The sequence below is a fragment of the Cornus florida genome, unplaced genomic scaffold (genome assembly GCF_030987335.1).
Source record: "Cornus florida cultivar Cherokee Brave unplaced genomic scaffold, ASM3098733v1 CherokeeBrave_3.0.0_Hap2_Chr03, whole genome shotgun sequence".
In the NCBI taxonomy this organism is placed as follows: domain Eukaryota; kingdom Viridiplantae; phylum Streptophyta; class Magnoliopsida; order Cornales; family Cornaceae; genus Cornus; species Cornus florida.
This window is the reverse complement of record NW_026775573.1, coordinates 9,528,475-9,545,468: the sequence shown is the minus strand read 5'-3', so window position 1 is coordinate 9,545,468 and position 16,994 is coordinate 9,528,475. Positions and strand designations below refer to the sequence as shown.

General features: G+C 31.9%; 2 protein-coding genes across 2 annotated transcripts; one reads left to right on the top strand and one right to left on the bottom strand.

The window, feature by feature from the left end:
• Positions 1-1,053: 1,053 nt before the first annotated feature.
• On the bottom strand, positions 1,054-2,888 carry LOC132301083 (glyoxylase I 4). Its single transcript, XM_059798371.1, has 2 exons — positions 2,598-2,888; positions 1,054-1,287 (listed from the first exon to the last, which is right to left on the bottom strand). The coding sequence occupies exons 1-2, from the start codon at positions 2,886-2,888 to the stop codon at positions 1,054-1,056; spliced, it is 525 nt and encodes a 174-aa protein (XP_059654354.1).
• A 4,286-nt stretch (positions 2,889-7,174) lies between these two features.
• On the top strand, positions 7,175-14,755 carry LOC132301081 (agamous-like MADS-box protein AGL15). Its single transcript, XM_059798370.1, has 10 exons — positions 7,175-7,512; positions 9,413-9,532; positions 9,825-9,911; positions 10,076-10,154; positions 12,538-12,602; positions 12,691-12,790; positions 12,954-12,995; positions 13,384-13,425; positions 13,553-13,728; positions 14,321-14,755. The coding sequence occupies exons 1-10, from the start codon at positions 7,175-7,177 to the stop codon at positions 14,406-14,408; spliced, it is 1,137 nt and encodes a 378-aa protein (XP_059654353.1). The 3' UTR covers positions 14,409-14,755.
• Positions 14,756-16,994: the final 2,239 nt, after the last annotated feature.

The following is a 16,994-nucleotide window of genomic DNA, read 5'->3' as shown; positions in this document are numbered from 1 at the left end:
AAACGGGGCGAAATGGGTAACCGTGGGGTAAAAATGTTAAACGGTTACGGGGATGGAGTGAAAAGTTTCCCCGTTTTTACGGTTTTGGGCGGGAACGGGGGCGGGTTTTTAAACGATTGGGGGGCGAGGGAGGGTATATCCACCCAAACCTGTCCCCGTTGCCATCCCTAGAGGTCAGGGGTTCAAACCTCAGTGGAGGCAGTGTGTGTGAGTCCCAACTAAGAAAAAAATAAAAATAAAAATAAAAAGGTTAGAATTATGTCATATTTGTTTAGATGTAAAATATTTTTTAATTTTTAATTTTTAATTTTTTTGGGTATTTGATTGTCAAGAAAAAATAAATAAAATTTAACAAAAATAACTTAACCATCAAATTTTGACTAGTTAATTTATCCGCCCCATTCTTGACTTGAACGGCACTTGTGTTATGTATTGATACAAGTACTCTAACAAATAATAATAATAATGAAAGCATTAAATATAGTAAAAACATTAAATAGTGCTGGTGAAAAAAGTTACTGTACGAGTAATTAATAGTTTAGGTTCAATTACAGAAATATTACGCCCAACAATGAGACTCGCAAAGGTTCACTTATGGTAACTTACGATTAAAAAAAAAGGTTCACTTATGGTCATTGGATCATAACAGCCATTCAAACGAGGGAGGATAAGGAGAAATAGGGAATAGGCTAGTTGTTAAATTGTCAAATAAGATAATATAATGGTACGTGTAATCATTTTGTTTATTAAAATAAAGAATTAGAGTACGAAAAGAAATTTATAGGACACAAATGTCTTCTGTTGGAGTGCGAAAAGAAATTTGTGGAAACAAACTTGATGAGGAGCGAAAACAAACTTATTTATATTTATATTCACACCGGCATTGAATATTTGTACTGAATTATCTAATTTAATAATTTTTAATTAATTATTAATTTATATTTAGATACAACGAAGTGAAAGACCCCAATTTCCAAAATTTCCAATTTCTTATTGAAAAATGATAAAAGATCAAACACATGTTGTTAATGGCATTTATTCATGTTCACAATTCTAATTGGCAAATATCATTGCCTCCAACTCGATTGGGGGAAGTTTTATGTTGCCGAAAGAAGCTGCAGGAACCAGCTTGAGATTTTCGCAGTTACAAATCTCTATCATGAATCCGTCTGGATCTTTGAAAAAGAGTTGGTCCAAAGCTGTCCCATTTTCATCTTCCACTGTCCTTTTCATGTACTTTATTTTCAGCTCCTTCAGTTTTTGCTCCACTGCTTCAATATCTTCACACTGAATGTACCAAAGGGATTGCTATTAAAAAAACTAGCTATATCCATGAATAGGGAGGAAGAATTTTTATTGTATTATTTACAAAAAAAAAAATTTGTATTGCTGATTTAGTTAAGCCTTGAATTGAATCTAGGTGAATTTAAAATCTTCACTCTAGTTAGTAAATAGGGTTGAAAAACACGTTTTTTTTTTTTTTTTTTTTTTCTAAAAATTCGATCACATGTACTATTTTCATCTATTATGCCTTATTACAACCATTTAAAATACTAAAAATAATAAGAAAGTACGGAGTATTGTAGAGATGAAGGATTTTAAAAGAACATTGATGGGTTTTGTAGAAATTGATAGATTGAAAAAATATTTAAGAAGGGTAGAGAATGTGTAAATACTATATATAAGAGGTCTACAAAATAAATGTAAATTCTTGTCTGAAAATACAATATTTATAGCTCATATAATAATACTCCACGTATGTTGACCTGCTCACGACATATATATAAAATTAAAGACGAAAAATAAAAAAACAATAAGAAAATAACTACTATACGAATTTACTTCTAATTTTGCAAAAATACGTGGTAGAGCTCCCTTAAAATTGTGTCGTTGTGTTTGGGCTGCAAGGGGCACTTGCATAGTTCAATGTGCTCATCAACGCCTAACTACAAGGTTGAATCCAGGAATTATTAATAGGGAGTTAATATTAAACAAGGGAGAATTGGGGATCCAAAGATTAAGGAATTGAAAATTTTTAGAAAAAATAGGGTTAGACTTTAGAGGGAGAGAAGGAGTGAGCTCTCTGATTTGTGCAAGATTAGGAATTTAGGAGTTCTCTGTCCTTTGACTTAGTGATTGTTTAGGTCTTGTTTGACTTGGGCCTTTATTTTAAAATTGTGACTTAAAGATTGAGCTTGTTTGGATGGGTTAAAATTAGGGGCTTATATTACTACTAATTTTTTTCTTTTTCAAAACATTGGGCTAAATATACCTATACTAAAATAATAATAAAATTTCTTGGGAGGCCCTTGGATCCACCATGGCCTGACTATGAGATGTGAATCATTCCAGACACATTAGCATGTGTATTCCCCAGTTCGAACTGGGTTTGAAACCAAACTTCTCCTCAGGAGTATAGATGGGGTGATTGAGGTAAGCTCCAATGTAGATCCAACTTTCAATTCACTCCTGCGAGTATTTTTTTTTGGGTACTTTGTATACAACTTTTTAATTTTTTTATTTTTCTGAGTAAACATTTGTTAAAGAACTAACTTGAAAATGGCATAAAAGCTAGTGATTTGATGAGTAGAAGAAACCTGAAATGAGATATGGTTATCCATGGGATCCAAGTCATCCGAATGGGCCAACCTCTCTTCATCCTCAGAATGCACCAAGTGAATCCCCACGCCATAATTGAACAACCACGCGCCGTCGAAGTGGAACGCTTTCGGCCGTTTGATCAACACAAACCCAAGAACTTTGGTGTAGAAATCAACAGACTCCTTCACACACCTGCACAGTCTTGAAATATGGTTGAGCGCCATTAGAGGAAGCTGCTGATCATTCTCTGCATGATTGCCTTTGTTTCTCTCGTCTTTCTTCTCCATTTTCGACCTCTAATTGTTTCAAGTGCAAGCATTTGTAGTGTCGGTTATGAATGTGTGGAGATGACACGTAATGAATTAAGTACTGCATGGAGGAACTTATACGTGTGGGGATATGCTGAAGACGCCTCTGATGGGAAATTTATACGTGTGAGAATATGCCGGAGACTTCTCTGATGAGCAGAGCGACAAGGTATGTTTTGAGGTCTGACATTGGCAGGGTCTCTGTTAGCACGGGGAAGCTCTCCCCTGACTTGAGCCCCACAATATATATATATATATATATATATATATATATATATATATACATATTTCTAAATATATATACATATTTCTAATTCTTTGTTTCTTCCTTTAATTTCTCTTTTACTTTTCCTTTTGTTTAGATTCCTTTAATTTAATTTAATTTAATTCTTCCTCTTCAATCAATCCTATAATTTGTATTATCTTCGTTAATGAATCCTAGTTTTTATCTTTTGGAATTCTATATGATGTATGTGTTTTAAAATTCTCTTTTTATTGTTTTCCTGTCACTACTTTTTTTCTACTTTTATATATATATATATATATATACATATTTCTAATTCTTTGTTTCTTTCTTTAATTTCTCTTTTACTTTTCCTTTTGTTTAGATTCCTTTAATTTAATTTAATTTAATTCTTCCTCTTCAATCAATCCTATAATTTGTATTATCTTCGTTAATGAATCCTAGTTTTTTCTCCTTTGAAATTCTATATGATGTATGTGTTTTAAAATTCTCTTTTTATTGTTTTCCTGTCACTACCTTTTTATATTAATTAATGTCTATATTTATGTTTTGAAATCTTATTTACTATTGGAAAAAAAAAAAATAGTCTTTTTATATAGTAATTTAATGTTCCAATTGGAGACTTGGAGCGTTTGTTTCTAATTAGTATAAAATATCTTCTAAACCTGTAAATAAATTTAAATCATCATCAATGTCAAAAAAAAAAAAAAAAAAAAAAAAAAAAAAAAAAAAAAAAAAAAAAAAACGCGTCATGTTTATATTTTAATGATAAAATATATTTAAAAAACAAAGTAATATGTATAATTGTTACACTACTCATTTTTATATTTTAAAAATAAAGTAATAAATATGCTTGGTAATATACTTTTTCACATTTTAAAGTGGAAGGTTGAGGGTTTAAGTTTGAAAAAAACATGTGAGTGAATCCCAGAGTTGGTATAGCGGGTGAGAACTTGGTCGTGATATCTCATGAAATATTATGGAAAAATAATTTATGTGGTTTATCAACTAAGAAAAAAAATGTGAGTGCGTTATTTCTTTGAATAAAAAACTAAATATATAAGAATAAAAGTAGTAAGTGTATATGTGGATTATTTTTTTTTAAATCTTCCTTTGGTAGGAAGGAAAATATTAAATGGATGGGGGAGAATATGAATCAATGAGATCTCTTTAGAGAAGAGATTGTGTTATTTTCTCTTTTTGTTCGATTGGATGAAAAAGAACATAATAACTATGTTTGTTTAGAGAGGAGAGTAGTTTAAAAATAGTTTAACCACCCATCATTATTTATGGTATTGTTATGCAAGATAGTATTAGTATTATAATTTAAAATTTGCATGCATAATAGTTTTACTTGTCTTTCTCTGCTCGTATTTGAAAGGATGAAAATTTGTAAATGATTAAATATGATTTGTCTATTTTATTATCCTTTCTCATTGTTTCCTCTTCACCTAACGAAGTAAATTTGTACATTCCTTCATATATATTTTTTTCACCATTCTTCATTCCTTCATTTTTTTTTTTTTTTTTTTTTTTTTCCCGGCCACCATTTTTCATTCCTTCATACCGAACAAAAGTATTAGTGCATATGCAAATAAGTTATTAAAAAAAAAAAAGACGAAGAAAAAAAGGAAGGAAAGAAAAAAAAGTGTTCCCTGGAGAAATTCTTTATTTCCTCTGTATTTTTAAAGTTAACGGATGAGAGTTCAATTTTCTATAACAAACATGTGTGAATTTCTTTCCAAGAAAAAAAAAATTGAAAAAGAAAGAAAAAACTCTATCTATCCCTTTGGAAATTAAAAGAAGGTTTCTAGATTTTTACAGTCTTTTACTTATTTGATTGGTTCATTTGGTTTCATCATATGATCGAGAATTCGAGATTAACTTGGAATTTTTTTTTTTCCCCTTCAACTTGCCAAATGAGGCAAAATGACTAACATGTACGGCACGGGTTCAAATTAGAGAAGGATGAGCTCTACAAAACTTGTTGGAAAGGGATAGAAGTGAACTCAATTTCAAATGAAATTTTATTCCGCACATATGCACAAATCCAATTCCTCTGTTCCGCATTAATTGTTAATTCCAAAAATTTTGACTTATAATTTTTATGAGTTAAAGTTATCGAAATAAATATCTAATATGGGCTAAATATATTAAAAGAATATGACTAAAAATAACATTAAATGATTCAAAAATAAAAGATGATAATAAGTCAAAAATTTTCAAATTGACAATTATTATAGAAAGGGGGTAGTATAAAAATAAATCTCTACAAATTAGAAAGTATGGACATTTTTTAAATTTTATTCCGTACATATGAGGACATTTTTTAAATTTTATTCCGTACATTTACACAAATCCAATCTATAAGAATAGTTCGCCTACAAATTCGGAAATAAGGACTTTTTTTATGTGATAACTTCAATTTAAAATTTATTCCGTACATATGCACAAATCCAATCTATAAGAATGCGTTGCCTACAAATTAGGAACGAAGGACATTTCTGTGATATCGTGGTAAACACGTTGCGAACACTTCAGAATACTATAGATAATTTTATAAATATAATTTTTATTTGGACATTTTCAAAATATAACGGTTAATTTTATAATTAATTTTTAAAGGATAAACACTTTTAGGATATGATAGATAATTTTATAAATATAGTTTTTATTTGGACACTTTCAGAATATGACGGAAAATTTTGTAATTAATTTTTAAAGAATGAACACTTTCAAAATACGACACATAGTTTTATAAATATAAATATGACTTTTATTTGGACAATTTTAGTGATATCCTGTAAACACATTGCTAACACTTTCAGAATATGACATAATTTTATATATATAATTTTTATTTAGACACTTTCAGAATATGACAGGTAATTTTATAATTAAATTTTAAAGGATGAACACTTTTAGAATACAACAAATAATTCTATAAATATAATTTTTATTTGGACACTTTCAGGGTTTGACGGGTAATTTTATAATTAATTTTTGAAGGATGAACACTTTCTAAATACGACACATAATTTTATAAATATAAATATAATTTTTATTCGAACACTTTTATTAGAATATGAGGTAATTTTATACGTATGTCCTATTGTACATTCTTAGCTTGTAAATTAAGCCAAGTAAACAATAATTGTAATTGAAAAAAAATATATAATAACTGTAATTCTTATTATGCTTAATAATTTAACTACTTCGGAAGACAACAATTAATGTATTATTGTGAAATCAATAAAAAAAGGGGCTCTTAATATTGACAAACCTCGAAGGGATAAGATAATTATAATTTGCCCAAAATAAGAAGATGAATTTAGCATAACAAAATGCCTTTTAAATCATTCTCCAACTATTATCACTAATGGGACTAACCTAAAAGAGGAAAAAGAAAGGAAAATAAAAGCAATGACCAAACCAGAAAACAAATAAATAAAGCAAATATGTAAATAGAAAAAAGGTAGTCAAATTAGCAATAATAGCAATATTACTGGTAAAATCGAAAAAGTAGAGAGAGAGAGTAGAGAGAGAAAAAGACGAGTCTTCTGGCTCCCTCCAAAAGGCCAAAACTGCTAAGTTTAAATTTACAGAAATAGCCACAGGTCAGAGCCTGTACCAAATATGGCAAACACTTTACCAAATGCAGAGAGATGCGAATACCCAAAATAGCCAAAAAAAGTGGGACCCACCCGTGAGCCCCATACTGAAAGAAGTCTAAATGTGGCGAAAGAGAAGAGTCGTGCGTTGTATAGAATAGCCATGCAAGCAAGCTTACCGTTTCAAGGCACTGCCATTTGGGGTAAGACTCTCTATATAGTCTCTTTATCTTCTGCTCTAAATATAGCACCCAAATTCCAACTATAGCAGAGCAACAGTAAAGAGGGTTTACATATATATATACATACAGACATATATAGGTTTATATATATATACATAGATATATAGAGAGAGATTGAGAATTGTTTAAGGGGTTTTTTATCAATTGGGTGTTCTGGGTCTGAATCAGATGGGTCGAGGGAGGATTGAAATAAAAAAGATCGAGAATGCGAATAGCAGGCAAGTCACATTCTCCAAACGCCGTGCTGGGTTGCTGAAGAAGGCGCGTGAACTAGCGGTTCTATGTGCTGCCGAAGTTGCAGTTATTATTTTCTCAAACACAGGGAGGCTTTTCGACTATTCGAGTTCTGGGTATGGTCTGGTTTTTTTATTTTATTTTTTGTTTTTGGGAATAAAAAAATTCACATACTTGCATGTGTTCTTCGTCATGTCAATTGATTCTTACTCTGTTTTGTATGATTTTTATTTTTTATTTTTTATTTATATATATTTGGATCTTTACTTTTGATCAGATTGCATTCAAGTTTTTCTTTAATTTACTGAAGTGATTCAATGCTTATGTTAATTTTTATGCTTTGCAGGCTTGTCTAGATGATGTTGGTACTCTGTTTTTTTTAGGGTTTTTGTGGCTTAGTTGTTGTTTCTGTAGATTAGTGCCTTGCATGTGTTTGATGATCATCCCCTCTCTGTTAGATACTGTGGTTTTTGAGAGTTTCCACTGTTTGAGTTATTTATTTCAATCTTATTCTTTTGAATTTAGTAAAAGTGATAAAACCCAATCATTTTCCTAATTTTTAAAGTAGCATGCTTGAATATGATTGTTAACTATTCATGGTACTTGATACTCTGTTGAGTAAGGTTTTATTATGCTTAAATTTATCCTATTGAGATTCGATTTAGCTTTTATTAAATCTGAAGGATGATGCGCCTGATTGATTTTGTTCTCTCCTTATTAAAACAGATAATAGAGGTATATCTCCAAAGATTTAATGGAACCAATCTTTGCCTAGTTGACAATTTTAATGTCTAGCTTAAAATTATATATATATATATTGATAAGTTTAAAATTATTTATATTTGAAATGTTTTATCTTTAAGCAACTTGGTTAGAATACTATAGATGGTTGATTGAATACTTTCTTTGACGCTATAATTGTGAGATATGGATTGTGACTGGATTTTCGGGAGGAGCCAAGTTCCCTCATTTGGATATTTCATTTCCAATGCCTGCCTTGCTTTTCTGAGATTGGATTGTGATTGGAACTTGTTTGGAGATACCAAAAGAAACCGAATCCCTTCATTATTGAGGAAGAGTGACTTGGTCTCCCTTAGTAAATTTAGTGTGCTGGCAATTAACTTAAATGGGCTAGCTGATTTGCGTTTTTGTTTTCCCAAAATATGTTTAGAAGTTTTTCTATGGTGCAAGACTATTTGATTGAAATTTAAAGGTCAAGTGTTGCTGATATGAGTTATGATCTGAGTAATGAATCACACCATATGTAGAGGAGTAAGATAGAAGGACATATTAAGACTCAATGCTGTTAATTGAGAGCTATGTCACCTTCAATCATTTTTTTCCTGCAGCGGTATGAGATCAGGCTATGAAGCATGTGCTCATGGGTCTGAGTCTTAGAGTAGCTACTCTATACAAAGCTAATGCAAGATCTAAGTCTGTGTTGAGTTTATCTCCTTGAACATGCTAAAACAAGATGAATTTTAGGCATCAACTAGAGAAAATTATAATGTCTTAATTGATTTGACATAGAGAGCAGGGTTAAACTTTAGCCCTTATTTCCTACGTAGCGGAGCACAAAACATGGCTACAGGAGCCCTTCTATCCTGCGCTGGTAGAAAAAACATTCCAAGCGAACTGATCCCGTCTAAGCCAGACCTGCTCTTTTAGCCTCTGTATTCATCTCGTTCCTTATGTACCTAGGGTGAGAGCCACAAATTCTGTCATGGTTCTTCTTTAATATCAAAAGAAATGATGCCATCTATTTTTGAAAGAAACCTACAAGGTAACCTCTACAATGAAGTGAAAAGATAAATGAATCTGTAGTGCAAGAATCAATGAAAGAGACCTACAACGAACCGACTTTTTATTATTTTTTAATCTTCAGACACGATGCCTGCTCTTTTTGGAAGAGACCTAAAATGAAACCTCTAATGTGAAGTAGAAAGGTAAATGAATCTGCAGTGGCTGATTAATAGTGATGGACAAAGAGATTAAAACAACATTGGAAATTTGAGACATGTCCAGTATGCATGTATGTGTGTGTGTAGATATATTGATATATGTATAAACACATACTAGGATGAAATTGCTGGCAACCATACTTGATTTCCACCAGCATCCAATTTGACAACCATATCACCGATTGTGTTGTGGCCATGGAAATGTATGCAGCAGCCACAGTTGTGGCAATCACAGTAAGCGTGCATTTTCTGCTGCTCAGTCACAGCATATTTGGGCTACGGTGATTGCAACCACAATGTGCTTGTTTGATAGCTCCTCGATCATGCGATGGTAGGGCTTTCCCCATTTTCTTTCTTTTTAAACAGATGGATGAGGCTTAAGGGAAAATGATAGATGAGGGGAGATTTATTTGATAGAGAGATATTTGGGGGCTGATAAATGAGAGAGATAATAGTTTGATGGGGCATGGGATACCTAAGATATTTTTGGGGTTTATGATTGGTACAGGTTGGTATTATGGATGGGTTTGGTCTTTGTGATGGGCTTACCAGATCATTCTCTTTAGCGTGCCTTATAGGATTCCAGATATAATCACGGCTCTGAATAAAGTTGTTGAATGTAGGATTATTGGGCATGTGTTTGATATATTTATGGATGTGTTCATGAGCCTATACAAGCCGAGTGAAACCCTACTTGAGTCAATTATTAAGTGAGCCTAGAAAATGAGCTCAAGCTTGGTTGAACAAGCACAAGCTAAGCCAAGCTGTTCATGAATAGTTTGTTTCCTTTTGCTGCCTGATTCATGCACAGCTATTATAACTTCAGATTTGCAGTTTATCTAAGGTATTCCTATTTAATTGTCTGTTTTCACAGCAGCATGAGGCAAACGCTTTTAAGATACAATGAATCTCAAAAATCTTCAGAGACTGCTCTAGTAGAAGTGAAGGCAGAGGTACTTTGTGTTTTATTTTTACTTAAAATACATGTGTATTTAGTTATAGAATTTATTCTCTTGTTCACATTAGTTACTACTACTATCTTTTGCCTTATTTCTGCTACGTCTGCAACAAACTCTCTCTCTCTCTCTTAATAATTATATGACATAAATTGATGGGATTCGTGGTAAAACGTGAATGTGATGTTCCTGGTTTTTGGACAATGAGTTACCATTGTTTGTGTTAATTGTTTCGTGGAATGGGTGCTGTAGAAATATGGATCCTTTCCTTAGAAATCTGAGTTGTATCTGAATGAAGGATTATGTTTTAAGTTGTGTTAGCACACTTGATCAGTTTTAACATCCATTAGTTAATCACAATGTCGGGAATCTATGGACTGCCCTTGCATGATAATCATCTTTTTTTTTGGTCATACAAAATGGTCTACCATACACAGTTTTTCTGAAAGAGAGAAACTGAAGAAGTGACAACTCAGATCTTTTGTAAAGTCAGTTATTGTCACAGACACGTATGCATGTTCGGGTCCCACATCGGATTATTGTCACAGACACGTATGCATGTTCGGGTCCCACATCGGATGGGTTTTATTGGGTAATCTCTTTCTTCTTAAGTGAGTGAGGGAAACATCATAAGTGACTCGTGTGGAACTGTCCCCTTCACAATGGTATCAGACACGACTTAGAGTATTACCGTGTGACAGTAGGGAAAACTGTTCCGTTGGTCCAGGTGGAGGTGTGGTCCTCCTTTCAAGGGTGCAAGGCCTGGTTAGGGGAGACTGTAACAGAGTGTAGACATGTTTTGAGTCCAACATTGGGTGTACTGCATCATCTTTGACTTCTAAAGTGGACAAAGGGAATCCAACAACTGACTAGTCTTTTTGTGTCAGGAACCAGACGGTGGTATCAGAGCTGGCACAAAGGTACTACCATGTGACTTGGGAGAACTATTACGTCAGTTCCACGCCCAGTGTGGGTCCCTTTGTGGTCATGGTTATTAAAATCACAATCTGGATCGTACGATTCTATGATCCCAAATTGCCGAATCCATCGATATCACACTAAAAAATGCTCGACATTAGGATTGTAGTGGGATCGGCAGGATAACAAATAGGATTGTGTAGGATCTTATGATCCCACTGATCCGAAATTTTGAGCCTACAGCACATTCTAGATCAGAATCGCAGGTTTCAAGTATAAAGCCCAAGTGCTCAACTCTTTAAAGCTCAATACCATTTAAAAAATATGATGAAAATCTTGTTAAAACTCAATAATCGGAGCTCAGGGCTCAGCACTCCTTATTTTCTTAGTGAAGCTATGTGACTTCCAATGATATTCGACGAGCTTTAACAAAGCTTCTAATCAGCTCCTCTAGATTTTTTGTTCACATCTTCAAGGGTAAGTTTCATAGCTGAAATTTCTTCTTCTACTTTACTTTGCATCTTAATTTCTTCTTCTTCTTTTTTTCCTACTATATTCTATAATTTTTCATTCTACCACCATGCTCTATTATTTTAATTTCTTCTTCTTGGTCTTATTTTCTTCATTCTATTTCTTTATACTTTTTTATTTTCTTCATTCCACTCCTTTATAATTTTTTCTTCTCCTTTTTATTTTATTCATTCTCTGTTTTCGGTTCTGCGTCTGTTTTTTTTCCTCCAATTGAAGTTAATAATGTTCATATTGCAGAGACAATACACTACTAAGAGAATGTTTTCTTTATTTTTTATTCTTTTTGTTTCAAATCTCTTTCTATTTAAAAATAAATTGACTCAGTTATGAATGTTATATATGTTTGGGGTAGTATTTCTATATTTTTCTTTGTGTTTTAGGCTTGATATCTATTTAGTTTAAATAATTTTTTATTTAGAACGATTGAGTTATTTTTTTACTAGTTTTATAGGATCTTATGATTCTTGACTCTACCATATGGACCCCTCTATCTCTCCAACTTAGAATCCCATCCCAACAACCTTGTCAAGGGCACAAGGGTCTGAGCAAGAGCCTCTGCCATGGACACATAAACGTGTTTCGAGTCCCACATGGGGCGTATACTGGGTAATCTTAGGCTTCTTAAGCGGGTGCCTGAAATTCTATGAACTAGTCCTTTAAAATGTGGAACCAGTCCTGTGCATATTATATTGGTCATCTTAAAAAAATTTATTATGTCCTTTAGAATTTTGTGTAACACCTCAAAATACCATGTGCCAATTCATTATGTGGTTTATTTCACATATATACTCAGAGTCTACCTCCTTGTCAGAGTATCTACCTCATTGTCAAAGTATCTTTTCCTAGGTAACTTTTATGATTGTTTGCCAACATCTTTTTTTTCTTATATAGATAATTTATAAATGGTTTCTACCTTCTTTTAATTAAATAGAAGCAGGAGTCTAAGGAGGTAGACACACTGAGAGAGGAAGTTGCGAAGCTCAGATGCAAACAGTCGTAAGTTTTTGTGAAACATGTGACCAATTTTTCATCAGATTTCTTGGATTCTGCAAATGATTCTCCTTTTATGACGTTGGTTTTGTAGGCAGCTGTTGGGCAAGGACCTTAGTGGCTTGGGTTTAAAAGAATTGCAGCAGCTAGAACAGCAACTTAATGAAGGGTTATTGTCTGTGAAGGGGAGAAAGGTGGCTTTTTCATCCTTTTTTTTTCCCCCTTTTCTTTTATTATTTCAAATGAAATGCGTAACTGTAGTAAAACTGTGATATTCAGTAGTCATATAAAGTGCAAGTGCTTTAAAAAATAAAAAATAAAAAAATCCAGGCCTTAATGGGAAGTTTTCTTTTTCAGGAGCAGTTACTAAAGGAACAACTGGAGCATTCAAGATTACAGGTATCAATGGGTCCATCATAAAATTTGCATCTTCTTTGATCTGAAACCTGTAATGTTGAGCTACTGATATCATAATTACATTAATTTCCAAGTAATGAAAGACAATAATTTTATGCATTTAATTGATATATATATCCTTCATTTATCTTCTCTAATTTTGGAAATGAAACTGAAGAGTTTAGGAAAAAAATAATGGAACTAAAGAAATAAGAATATGCTTGATTCAGCTAGCTTCCTGTAGACAATATCAGGCAAAGTTTGTGATAAACCTGTTCAAGATTAGATCAATCAGAACATGCAAATGAAAGTTGTTCCTACACTTATTACTTTACATACTGTTTGGCACTTCTGCTTCATGGTTATTGTATTTCCTTTGATTTCATTCTAGGAACAGCGGGCTATGCTCGAGAATGAGACTTTGCGAAGACAGGCAAGCCAAATTCTTGTTGAAATAATCATTAACTATCTTATGGGTTTGAGTGGATGTATCACGTCTAACATAAAACTTTTTTCTTTGTCTTTTCTTCTTCTCTTTTTTAACTTGATATGAATAATAGGTTGAGGAGCTTCGAGGTTTTTGCCAATCGACTGAACAGCCATTGCCACCTTATCATCAACGCTATCCTTTGCAATGGGATAATTCCCTTGTACAAAATGATGCCAGAAGTCCTCCCGACACGGTCTGCAACAGCTCAATTGAGAAAGGGGATACGACCACCATGTTGACGTTGGGGTGCTTTTCTTACCTTGTATTCATATGATAATCTTTCCCTGCCTTTGGATTTGAGACCGATCACTGCCCTCCTCATATGGGGTGCCCAGTAGGCATTGTTAACTGCAATGCCTCACTCTAATTTAGTCTATATTCGTACTTGCATCAATTTTTTTCCCCTGTTTTGCGAATTCCTCTGCCTATTGCTATGAGAAAGAAAGAGAGTTGTAGATGAAGTTTTCTTTTCCTTTTGATATGGCCTTCGTTTCCAATTAGTTGTCTTCCATGAATGAAGAACAAAGATTTATCTCCACACTACAAGGTGTCAACATTATAATTTTTTGTTCCTGCCACTTTTCATCTGTACAGCCAGTTTTCCTTATTAAATCTCCTTCAGTAATCGGAGACTGGCATTAGAGTACAGTTCCAGTAAGTTCGTGTTTGTGAAGATTTGCTCATGTCTTGCCATGTGGCCTTTGAAGGAAATGCCTTGATAGATTGTACCTTTATTAAATAATGATCATCCATTTGCTATTGTTTCAATTTGTCTCATATTATGATTATCTATCTGTTATCGTTTCAATTGAACTTATATTAACTGCTTGTTGCTCAGGTCAACATATGATCTTCTCCAATTGAAGAAGACACCCGAGAGAGAGACTCGTTCCAGCAACTCCGGGAGTCAAATTGGCCTGTTATGATCGATTTTCCCGCTGGTCTCTCCCCTCTTTTTGCAGTTGGAACAAGTGAACTTCAAGTTTAGCAGTTCTTGTTGAAGCATCATTTTGGCTAAGAAATTCATGATGTTTAGATGACTTCAACATCCCCAAAATGCTGGTACAAAAATGTTTCTTTTTCTAGAGGAAGTTTTCTACAGGATGCTGGTGAAAAAACAAAAATACAAAATGAAATAGTATAGATCTAGTTAGTGTTTTTACTCCTTTGAAGTAGTGAACCATGGACATCTGAAATTACAGGTTACTTTAATGTACAATGTCCATCTTCGTTATCTGAACACTCTTTATATACTTCTGTTTTTTGATGCTCTTTTTTAGTTGCCCGGAAGAAGAAACATTGGAACTTTGCAAGTATTACCATGGGAGTGGTGGTTACAGAATTCCAATTTTTTTTACAACATTTAGGCTTCCTATCTTGAGCAAGTACTGTGTGGCCACCGTTAAACAAATTTCCATGTACCAACCTATGTAGCACCGACACGTCAAATTTAAAAGTAAGACACGGGTACGGCATGGATACAATTATATATAAATATAAAATTTTATTTTTATACATCTATTCTGTAATAGTATTATAAAATTTTTATTCACATATAAATATAAATTTTTATTTTTATACATCTATTCAGTAATAGTATTATAAAATTTTAATTCATTTATAATTTCTATAGTGAGAGTGGCTCTGAAATGAATTAGATCGGTAATAAGTTTTATGTCATATATATCATTATTTCACTATTTTGTCATGATAGTATTCATATTATTTTCAAGATTAGTGAGTAGACTTGTGTTACAAATGTTGTTTAATTTTTATTTATGAAGACGTATATAAAGTGTCGGACACTGTCGATGTTCGACAAGGGTACGAAGTGTTTACTTGGGTACCAATTGTCTACTTAGAAAGCACTTTCAAAAGTTTTATGTTCAAATTAAAAATTAAATTAAACCTTCATTGTTGTTGCTTTTGTTTTTCCTTCTTTTTGGGTCAAGAAGAGATTTGAAAACCACCATAGTTGGAGACTTGGAGTTCACTCATAACTTAATCAAGGGCTGCTGGCAAACCTGACATTTCTTCAACCTTTCATTTGATGGTTCAAGTTTCGCCCAAAAAAAAAAAAAAAAAAAAAGAAAAAAAAAAAAATTTGAGTTGTGTTAGTTTCTTGCCATGGCTAATAATTAAATAAACACAAGAAAAATTATTGGTGTCTTAATTGAATTGAATATTTTAGATCTATGTAATAATTACAAAGAGATTGACCACTGAGAAAAGACTTGACTTGATGCAATAAAATTGAATTATTTATTTATTTATTTTTTAACAAGTTACGATCAAATTGAACTTTCATTTTTTTATTTTTTATTTTTTATTTTCTCTAGAAAGCTCTGTGCATGAAATCTTAATGTCTTCATACATAGAACATTTTTATTTCTCACTATCAATAACGAGATTGGTCATGAAGAAGAAACTAAAAAATAAATGAAATTGAATCTCTTCCCATGCATTGAGATAGTCCAATACATAACAGATGATGAAAATCATTGTATAGGAAACATCATATTAGTGATTTCTACCCTCTTTGTATATTTTGACCATCTAATATACTAAAATAATATTTGAGTTTAGAGATATACACATGGCACATTAAAATGGTGTAGTTTAAAAAATAAAATAAAATAGAAGTGTTTTGGTATTTCACAAAATACTATATTTGTAATTTAAAACTAATAAGGGGCAAATCAGTATTAACATTAACTTGATGACGTGGATTGATTTTGTTATGTGTGATTATCTCTGCAATTCTCCATAATTTAATTGTGCTTTAAGGGTGATAAAACATAAGCTCAATTATATTAAACTATATAGAATTAACAAATTCTTCCTTATCGAAAAATAAAAAAACACAAGTCCTTTATTTTGATTAATAGGTGTCATTTTCTTTGGAATTTATAATCATTTTACAAACAAAAAGTTCCTTTATATATATATATATATATTGTCATTGACAAAAAATTCATACACACCATACATTTTATGTATTATGTTCGTAAAATTCTATTTAAGCTCTTTTCAATAATTCTATGAGGTACTGATAAGAAAATACTCTTATTTACAAAGTATACTTTTAAATATCTTATACCAAGGAGACTTTATAATTACAATAAAATAAAAATAAAAATTTGAATCCTATAATTCTTTAGCTAAACAATCATATTTGAATCAAATTAGGTTTATCCGATCTATTTACATGTTATTTTTTTAAAAATACATTTTTAAAACTGTTGTTTTATTTTATTATGTAATTTTTTATATATTAATGGTAGAAAACTGAACCAAGCAACTCAAAGTTTTTTTTTTTTTTTTTTTTTCAATTGATTTTACCTTTTATTATTTAATTCAAAAATTGTCCAAAAACAAAATTTTGTATTATTTTTGGTTTTATTTTTTTTTTTTTTCTGTTCTTGGAAAATAAAAAATTGTTCTGAGAAAAAACCTCTACTTATGTATAGATTTGATGTGCTTTCCAAGTCCCAGTCAAAACCATAAAATGA

Bases quoted from the DNA above. Each gene is read 5' to 3' on its own strand.
- LOC132301083 (XM_059798371.1), bottom strand. From the start codon at position 2,888: ATGGAGAAGAAAGACGAGAGAAACAAAGGCAATCATGCAGAGAATGAT. The intron at 1,288-2,597 runs GTTTCTTCTACT...TGGTACATTCAG, and splicing joins ATAACCATATCTCATTTCAG to TGTGAAGATATTGAAGCAGT.
- LOC132301081 (XM_059798370.1), top strand. From the start codon at position 7,175: ATGGGTCGAGGGAGGATTGAAATAAAAAAGATCGAGAATGCGAATAGC. The intron at 12,996-13,383 runs GTATCAATGGGT...ATTTCATTCTAG, and splicing joins TGGAGCATTCAAGATTACAG to GAACAGCGGGCTATGCTCGA. The intron at 13,729-14,320 runs GTGCTTTTCTTA...CTTGTTGCTCAG, and splicing joins ACCACCATGTTGACGTTGGG to GTCAACATATGATCTTCTCC.